Below are 10,317 nucleotides of genomic sequence, written 5' to 3' on the forward strand. Positions count from 1 at the left end.
TAGACGGAGGCATTGATATGTTTTCAATAACATGGCAATGTGCCCTGCGACAGAGTTCACTGGTACACTTGCAATAAACCAATAAACCTTAAAGAAAAGGACTGAATTTTGCATAAAACGGTTTAACGTAATAAGCGACAAAATTGAGAACTTGCAATAAAGAACAGAAATGAGTACATTTGAATAAGGTATCAATAAACCATAAAAAAACGAAGAGGGCTAATGAAAATTGCAGATCAAATCCAAGTAATGAAAATTATGTAGAATTGTTGCTACAAGAAGGACCCTTACTACAGACATGTCCAAGAACACCTAAGGTTATCATGAGGGGGTGTTTTTGCAAAACAACACCATAAAGTCCGACCTTGTAACCGTTTATAAATCATAGCCGCTCTTGAGTTGAACGTTGAGAGCTACGTACGCACATACAGCGGTCAAAGTACACAAAATGCTTTCCTTTCTTAGTAGTAAGATTCTTCAAAAATATGGCCAGTAATTGGCCATACAGGATGTAAGGATCATAACGTTTCCCCTTGGAAAATTCACGCGATGGTGGCCTAAGTCAATAATCTCCCTTTTTGGCTAAATTTTACCATTTTTGAACCCACGTTGTTAGCCTGGTAGAGACTAGAAAAATCCGCTTACAACCGCATTGTGGCTTTTACCTCATGTATAATAGGTAGAGTAAACAAACTGTGAATGACGTAAAAGAAATAGGCAGTCTTAGCTGAAAGCTCAAAGGGAAATATTGAACAAGTTTACGAACTCCTTTGTCCAATTCGACAGTTTGAGGACAAACACTTTACGAAGCTGCACCGGTCCAAACCAGAGTGCCGTATAGTATATCTCTTTATTATTGCGCACCTGTAGTGACAAAACGTGCCAAACGACCGTCGGTAAAAGAGAAAAACAAGCATTTTGGAAAGTACCATATTTACTGTAACCCCCGGCGGATTGTTTGGTAGTGTTTTATGTGGCTGTTATTCTGAAAGACAGTCTGTTAGTGACGGCAATGAATAAAGATAAAAGTTAAAGCTGACAACTTGAAAACATTGACACATGCTTCGCGGGCACTGACCTGGATAGAGTAGGAGTGTGTTTATAAGCGAAACCACTGCAATACAAGCGATATTTTACCTTAATTCTATCGATTGCAAAATTAGAGGAAACTCAACATTCAAAAAGTCTTAGCAGATCAGACAACTATTTAAGGTATGTACCGAATTCCTTTATGCCTTTCTCATCTAAGAAATGCGGAGGAAAATCTTTTAATCAAGAACTGATTAATCAAGAAAATCGATCGAATGCTTCCGTTGTGGTTTCCAGATTTTCTTTTATCAGCTTTCTGTGTCCACAATAAAGTTCAGGATGTAGAGGTTATGTTTAGGGAAACTTGAATTTCTCCCGTCAGCTCCCGCGGTCACGTGCGAACGGAAGTGACGTCATTGGCTTTGACCCAAAACAAACAGGTGGTTTGATATCAAGACAATTAATCAAGTTCGGGTCAAAAGTCAATCGTTGAACAACATGGAACAAAAAAGAAATCATTAATCTTTGCCTACGAATGTGTTTTCAAAGTCGACATGAAACAGCGGCGAGCAATGTTACACGCCAAGGTCAGTTGAAAGGTTGTGTCGAACACACAAAATGGCGGACAATTGTTTACAGTATCGTCCTTGACCGATTGCGTTTAGTTACACTTTTTTTGTCGCTGCCCTTCTTTATATTAAATCACACAGCTGATTTGAGGTTCTTGGCGCAAACCCACGATACTACCAGACCTACACATTCTAATATTTGATGCATAGTATCTAAAAATGTTACTATAACGGTGAATGTTTTTTGCTCAAACTGGACGATCTTGGAAATTGAAAGTTCCCTAACTGTCGCTCTACACTGCCTCTTAGTCTTACGCCCACACTAAGGCCTATGAACCGTCTGCGTTTTGTTAGTAAGATGTAATGCCACAGGAGTTTGTAGATGAAGTGGATTACAGAATATGTAAAGTCGTCCTTGACGCTGCTTCTTTGTGATATGACCGGTCAACGACCTAGTAGTTTGTTTATAACAAGCATTAGGTTCGACTTGCACAATCGATGACTACACCTCTAAAAAACATCATATAATGTTTACACGATTAATTATGCAACGTTAGGGACCTACAACAACAAATGCATGGTGTGGGAAGATTCGTCCAACCAAACTGTTGATTTTTCCCACCTAACGATATATGGAACGACGTGCCCTTGTGCCACCTATAACCCATTCATCATGCATCTTCTGAAACAGAATATCCCTCCTGACCAATAGAATCTTTTGTCTCGTAGCTGAAGGAAATCGGCGTTCTGTTGCGAGTGTTGACGTCACGGTCGGCCTGTCAATGGTGTGTCTGTGTCAAGTTTTTGTCCTGTCAGACAACGGGGAACACACAGATCTGAATAAAGCAATCAATAACTACACGAAAAAGTACTTACCGTTCACGTCAGTAGAACGTCAAACAGGCTGTATCTGATGAAAGATGTGCCATGTTGTTGTTTTTGAAGTCCTTGTTTAACGTCTATTGTATACGCTAGTCTCCATGTTCTAGTCTCTTCCTGGTGCCCTTTAGTTGTGATTACCCAGGTGCTTGTTCACTGGTGCTTTGCACTTGCATCTTTGCGGGTAGTTCCCTATTCCTTTGCAAACCTGGCCGAAGCTTGAACGTTTTCTTATTGTGGTACATCCGTGGATGTTGGAACAGGCAGACAAAATGGCCGTTCTTTATTTTGGTAGCATCACATTCATATGATAATTAATTACATCACCGGCCAGCGAAAGATCAGTCCGCCATAATTAAGTATAGTTACTTCGAATCCCTCCTCCTTACGATGTGTAGGGCGGCGCCCTTATCCATGTCTCTAGCTCTTGGGCTGAAACGTTGTGCCGTATTTGTATGTTTTTCCTACATGATCTGTTAACCTCTCATAGGATTTTATTGTTCAAAATTTCGACCAATTTATAATTGTAGAACAACTAAACTTCATACAATAACCTTGAAAATTACAACGGAGATGACAATTATCTTTGTCTTTTTTTCCGAAGTCATAATGACTAATGAAAAATCCCACGGTATCTTATTTCTATCTTTTTAATTGGACACACAATAACACCCATTACTAGCTTACAATTATATTAGAAATGTGCCTTGTACATAATCTGTAACACTGCTAAACTTCGAACTTCGTTACAAACGCTGAACTTTTAACTCATTGTCGCTCTGAACTTAGGGTTAACAGGTTGTTTCTTTAGCAATTCTACAAACTTTATACACGTTGTATCTATTATTCTCGCGTATCTGGCCGAGTGCCATATACTTGATACCGTAATCATATCAACATCCGTGGTATCAAAGAAGGTACTTCAGCCCGTTTTCAAAAGTGAGTGGCTTACACAACTCGCCACACAAAAGCCGGGGCACTTTATAGTTGGAGAGACTTACTTATTAACCCGCTAGCGCTTGCCGCTCTACTAATCACACAAAGTGACAGCTTGCGCCAAGTCAGGTCACACACACACAATCAAATGCCGTACGGTATTTTTCACTGCCTCAATTTGTTTTGCTACGTATCAAACCAAGCGTATCGGATCGAATTATAGTACTGACGGACCACACTTGTCGTGTGCGGATGTAACAACTCTTTTGATTGGTTGATTAATAGAAGTTACGACTTTCTTGTCAGGAAATCGTGTGACATGACGTCAGGACGTAATGAGCGTGAGTGGTGGACTTAGTTCCGGTGTGCGAAAACCGGCCGAGGCGGACCCTTACCCCAGCACCTTTGTCACACGGTGTAGCTTGTTAAATAAATCGAACGCCGAGTAAACAGGAATGTTTTGTTGGAAAGGGACTCTTTTCTTTGTAGCCCACACAAGGCAAAGTCGGCTAGATTTCTAAGTAGCCCCTCTCGTCTTACTCGTCACAATTAAGTTATGTATTTGTTTAGCATTAGGGTGTCTGGAGTGGGTGAGATGCCGCGCTTGCTTACGCACACAACTTGACGGGTTATATCACGGGGTTTAGTGTCGGGTTACCCGGGTATATAAGTGTGTGAACCACCGCTGGGTGTTTAGAACCAGGCACGATGCCAGCACAGAAGGAAGTCCTCCCCGTCACAGGCACAGACGAGACCTACATCATCAGCCATGTGGACAGACCCCAGGTCAGCATGCTGAGGAGGGACAGAGAGGAGGTACGCCAGCTTAGCGCCAGTCACGGCAAGCTGGGGAAAGACGCCGCTGACTTCTTGCCGGGGTTGTCTAAAGAGAAGATGCAGAAGTCGGTGCCGCTGTTACCGCCCATCAGCACTAGTCGCACGGGCACGCCCGGGTCCCCGCCCCGACGGTCCCCTGTCGTCACCCCGCGGCACGGGACGCCGTACGGATCCCTCGGGAGCTCCCCGGAGTACTCCCCGCGACTCCCGAGGAGCAGATCCAACCCTCTCCCGCCGTTACAGGTCGTCGGCTCCGACCCGGGCCTCGACAGGCTGAGCCCGGCCGTCGCAACGACTCCGCAGGCGAGCCCCAAGCCGTCCAAACGGGTCACGATCAATGCCGGCGTGCCGATGGGCTCCAGCACGTTCGAGCAGGCTCTGACAGAGCTAGCCGACGAAGAGCTAGCCGAGGACGCGCAGAACATCGTCGGTTCTGCCGACCTGGACGCCGTCGTCAGCAAGCTGGCTCTCACGGAGACCCCGGACTTCATAGAGGAGGAAACAGCAGAGGAAATAGAGCAGGAGAACGCCAGCGACACGCCCGCGAGCGCTACATGTAAGATCATCACCGACTACCCACCTGTCTGCCCTGACACGCCGTCTTCCCCTGTGGTCAGAAGAAGAGGCAGACTTGTCGTGACGAAAGGACAGAGACCAAAGTCTTTCGACGACGCGGACTTGAACGATAATAACAACGTGCAGGAGAAAAAAGCGACCAAGTCCCCGCCGCGCTCTCTCACACCCTCGCGGGAGACTATCGCCCCTCTCACGCCCAGGACCCAGCGGCGTTTCCGGGTGCAGTTCCGTGACGAGAACACGGACCGGGGGGCCGTGGTCAGCACGAGCGGGGAGAGCCCCGTACCGCCGCGAACCCCCGCCAGCTCGCTCCGGCAGATGAACGAGGTGGTCACCATGATCAACCAGGCCGTGCTGCACTCGGGAAATGTCTCCCACCGCAGGCTTGTCTCCAACCCCAGGCTAGCCGCCCTGAGGAAAGGCGAGCCCCACGTCTCGTCCAACCCAGAACTCTCCATACAGCTACAGGAAGCCAAGAAGGCACGCTGGGTCCGAAGGCGGGAATCCAAGACGGAGTCTCTCTCAGACTTGGACATCAGGAGCTTAGTACGGAAATCCAGCGACTGAGGCTGACGCAATAACTCTTTCAAAACTTTGTCAGGACAAGAACTTTATCACAATCAACATTGAACAGAATTCTAGAACTGCATGGTGTTCTTCCAGGCTGGTGCTGAGTGCAGACTATTTAATTAATAGAGCGTAGCATTTGAAGACGACGTTCATGTTTAGCTCGCAAGATAAAAACAAGAACTGATTCAGACAGCCCGCCTTTGCAACACGCCGATTGCTTCAGTTGGTTTGAGTTGAGGTATGTGTTATTGTTCAACCAGATGTTTATCAATGAATGCATCGATGTAACTAATACCTTATTGTCGACCATGCGGCTTTCTTCAGTTGTAAATACGATTGGCCACAGTCACCAGTACTTTGATATGGCGAGTAACAGTTGACGAAGATTGACATGAGCTGTTCACAGACTAATACTGTACGGCCAAAGTGAACAGAGTTTAAACCATATGCTGCAAAAACAGGTCGCTACGGTCAGAATTCACAATACAAATCAGATGCAATGCTGACTTTCGCTTCGTTCTCAAAGCTAGCTACACACTAAAAAATCTACCTGACACCTTTAATAGTTTATTCGATCGTGTAAAATAACTGTTTCATTTGCTACTTATTCACTTTAAGGGAAAAGCTACTTCAAACACACATTCGTGGCATCTATGAAAGTTGTGTTTTAGTTTCTTGTACAAGTGACCACCTCTGCATAAGGGTCACCTTCCATTGTAGACACTTGTTGACATCCCTCAGATTATTTTTCTAATTGCTCCACGCATTAATAACTCTGTCTAGTAGCTACCTGTCTTTTAAGACTATCAGAGTAATGAGTGGTCACTATAGCCACAGGTTTGACTGCACATTGAATTGACAGTAAACCCCCTTAATTTTCCCGGGTCACTGCTTAAGAAGAGTAAATATTTTCCACGGTCCACGTGTTCCCAAAGGTTTAGCTAACCTGTTGCGACAACACGCGCACGGGAATACAAACACAAACCCACTGTAGAAACTGTTGCTTCAACACGGCATGAATAATGAATAGCAGCCGTCCGCTTGTACTAAAAATGCTGGGGGCACCCCCCCCCCTATACACACTGTACAGCATTTGTATATCTAACTTATTGAAAATTGTTATATATTATTACGTGTGAAAAGACTAGATGAGATAAAAGATTTTGTACGAGACTCTATTTTTCTGGCGTCTTTATTTTCTTAAAACTTTTTGCTTTAATTAATTGTCAAGTTTATGTTTTATACTTTTATAATGACAATGACAATGAACTTTATTGCATATTCACGCCCTACACGGGCCAAATGCACTAAGTTAGAGAACTTGGGTACAAGAATAGAAGAAAAAGTGATACATTTCTGTGCTACGTCACTATCTACAGGATCTAGCTACAACTATTTCTTTTTTTCTTACAACTATTTCTATAACGTCTTTCCAGGGACTCCAAAAGTAAAGTAAAGCCAAGAGATAAAGCTGGCTTAAATTACTACAAAACTGATACAGGAAGTGGATTTAAGTGCTGTTAGATATGACAATAGAATAGAATGACATCAGCACAAATAAACAGCAACAGTAACAACAACAAAAGTACACCTAACAACTTTTCACCTGTGTGCCTTTGTTCTTTTAAGGATATGACGTTATCATCACAGTAGGGAGTCAAAACACTAACGACAACAACAACACAGACAACATTGTCAACAACGACAACTAAACGTTCACATATGCTATACACGTAAACAGAAGTGCTATCTAACAAACAATTTCATCTTTCATCTTTGGAGACAAGCCACCCAAACCACGTAACCAAACGATAACCTCAGAACATAACCATTGGTTTTGGGACGGTGTTTTTGAGATATAGCAAGTCATTTATATGAAGGGACAGGCATGATTCGGAGACAGACACAACATTTTACTAAACCAGATAAAACAAAGTAGGTCGCTATTTCAGTTTCTAAGAGTGAAAGTAGGCGTGACTTGCCTTTAGGGCGTTATAGTTTAGTATCGGATGTATATCTGCTGACACTTGTGACACCTCTGGTGGATAAGGTGACTAACAGGTTGCGAATCTGAGACCCACACACTTTGGGCATCCGTCTTCTCCAGCGGCACCATATCGAGGGAGACATGCTGGGTCCGGTTGGGATGCTTGCAGCGAGCTGCCGGTTGACCTGGTTACGTCTAAGGTTATATAACATATACACGTACGCCACAATTTTAATAGCCTACTAAGGAGCTAGCTAGCCGCGGTGGACTTTCGTCGCCATAGAGTTCGATAAACATTTTCCTCTCCGCTACATGCGGTCCACCGGAAAAGCAATATAATGATCACGACTTGGTACATTTAATGGTGTCCTGGATAGGAACTTCAAAGAACATAGCGGCATGACACAAACCTCCCAAAGGGACATGTTACCTTTTTTTAACCCGGCTCAGTCCACTGGTCAATTACTGAGGCGAATCTTACTCTCTATAACCCTTTAGAAAGTCCTTGACCTTGTTTTTATTCCTATTTCTGCCGAACCTTACTACTAGCCTCTACCAGGCACCGCGGATCGCTGGAAAAATAGTAGAAATTGGCCGAAATAAAGGGATAGAAGATTGCGAGTTGTGATCCGTGGGTCGCGAATTGGATCTTCTATGGCCCGGGATCTTCTCTGGTATATGTCGGCCAATTTCTACTATTTTTCCAGCGATCCGCGGTGCCTGGTAGAGGCTAGAACCTTACTATCTATAACCCTTTAGAAAGGCCTGATGGAGGTTAGTACTAAGAATTGGCCCACAATGTTTAACGGGCGTTACATATCTTCTTGTTTCTGTTGTTTACAGCATGTCGGCCACTCTTCCTCTTTGACAAAAATTCGAGACGTTTCCATTCACAGTTCTATGGACAAGGAAGCTGCACTACTGAAGTGTGTGAAGAAAAGAAATATACAGATGTATTGTAACTGCCCCTTACGTTCTACAACTCCTTTATACATGTACATATACCTTCACTCCCTCTGAAGTATAATACAATCGCTGGCTGTGCGTCAGTACACTGAATGTGTTGTTGAGAAGGAAACGTTTTGCCCTGGGGAAAAGTACAAGCAATCAAGATTCGCAAAATTCCGAAATGTAGTTACAGACTTCGAGCAGCGACCAGAACTCACAATCTCTCTTTCTACCTACCCCTAATCTCTCTCTCTCTGTCTCTCTCTGTCTCTCTCTCTCTCTGTCCCTTTCTTTCTTTCTCTCTCTCTCTCTCTGTCTGTCTCTCTCTCGCTTTCTCCCTACTTCCCACTTTCTCTCTTTCTTCCTGACGATCCCGATTCCACACACATACGTTCTTAGTAATTGTGTCAATGAGACATACATCACAAGATCTGGGAACAAATGGTGTTTAGTGTCCACGGGGAAGACAAAATGCGGAACACACCTAAACCCATTCACAATTCAATGGACAAGGAAGTGGGGAAATATACATCTGTATCATATCTCCCTCTTTGTTTTACAATCTACATTCTACCACTATGAAGACTAAATGTAACGTTACATATAGCTTCATTCTTTCCCAAAGATTTGATTAGTAGGACTGTTACTTTCACAAACAAATCGCCTCTAGTGTGTTGAACTCTCACGAACTCTTCTGAAAGGGTGTTTACTGCTGAAAAGTACGAGGGTCGTCGGAGGTCACTAACCAGTAGGTATATCATTACATAACAGGTGGTCGCCGACTGTAGTGTACGGTAACAATGCCGTCTGTGCTGCCATTGTACAGGGAAACTCGGCAAAAATACGACGATTGTTTCAGTGTCAAGTACAGGAGGATCAAGAATGTAATCTATGAGTTGAGGTGTGTTTTATTTGCTTTTATTATATGTGTCGAAAAGGTTTTCGCAACTGTGGTGTACGATAACAAGACCGCCTGTGTTGCCATTGTACATGGAAACTCGGCAAAAATACCACGATTGTTTCAATGTCAAGTGTAGGTGGGTAAAGAATGTAAGCTCTAGATTAATGTGTTTTTCTTGTTTGCTTTTATTATATGTGTCGACAAGGTTTTCATGTTTTGTACTGGTGTCATGTTGTTTGAGTGGGTGTAGAGAAGCCTCCAAGTCTAACAGTTCTAGTCTATGATACGCTGGCATTCTGTCTAGGGTGCAATTAACTTCAAGTCTTACAGCTTTTTGATGTTATTTAAAAATAACATCAAAACAAATCATGTCAGGAAATTACAAGAAATACCGGTCTATACTTTGAATTAAGCGTTCTTCATCCTTAATGAGCGGAGCTTCACTGTTTAATGTACTTGTCGAAAATAGCTAAAGGAACCTCGCTAGTACAATGAAGCTTAAGCCGTATACAATGAACATGTATGCACCGCCTGTCTTTTCTGCCACAAACAGTTGAAAATCAGCTCTTCAGTGCCCTGAGGCTGGTTTGAGATCGTCTAATCACATCATTTCCTTACCATCCTTTCAGGATTGATGGAATCCCTAAAATCATTATCTAGACTCCCTCTGAAGTATAATACAATCTCCGGCTGTGCGTCATTACCACTAATGTGTTGTTAAGAAGCAAAAGTGTTTTCCCTCGGGAGATATACAGGCAATCAAGACTCGTCATATGCCGAAATGTAGTTATTGACTTCGACAGGCTACCAGAGTTCACTCGCTCTCTTAATTCTTACCCCATCTCTCTCTGTCTCTCTCTGTCTCTCTCTGTCTCTCTCTGTCTCTCTCTCTCTCTCTCTCTCTCTCTCTCTCTCTCTCTCTCTCTCTCTCTCTCTCTCTCTACTCTCTCTCTCTCTCTCTCTACTCTCTCTCTCTCGTCTCTCACTAGTCTGCGTTCTCTCTCCCCTGTCGTCTCTTTCTCTCTCTCTCTCTCTCTGTGTCTCCCTCTCTCTCTCTGTCTCTCTGTCTCTCTGTCTCTCTGTCT

At 43.6% G+C, this 10,317-nt stretch overlaps 1 protein-coding gene across 1 annotated transcript; it reads left to right on the plus strand.

Annotated features, from left to right (window-relative positions):
- Nucleotides 1–3,879: 3,879 nt before the first annotated feature.
- LOC109475304 lies at nucleotides 3,880–6,569 on the plus strand. Its single transcript, XM_019775919.1, has one exon. The coding sequence runs from the start codon at nucleotides 4,122–4,124 to the stop codon at nucleotides 5,391–5,393; it is 1,272 nt and encodes a 423-aa protein (XP_019631478.1). The 5' UTR covers nucleotides 3,880–4,121; the 3' UTR covers nucleotides 5,394–6,569.
- The last annotated feature ends 3,748 nt before the right edge of the window (nucleotides 6,570–10,317 follow it).

This window comes from Branchiostoma belcheri, unplaced genomic scaffold (genome assembly GCF_001625305.1).
Source record: "Branchiostoma belcheri isolate BF01 breed outbred unplaced genomic scaffold, Haploidv18h27 scaffold33, whole genome shotgun sequence".
In the NCBI taxonomy this organism is placed as follows: domain Eukaryota; kingdom Metazoa; phylum Chordata; class Leptocardii; order Amphioxiformes; family Branchiostomatidae; genus Branchiostoma; species Branchiostoma belcheri.

Bases quoted from the DNA above. Each gene is read 5' to 3' on its own strand.
- LOC109475304 (XM_019775919.1), top strand. From the start codon at position 4,122: ATGCCAGCACAGAAGGAAGTCCTCCCCGTCACAGGCACAGACGAGACC.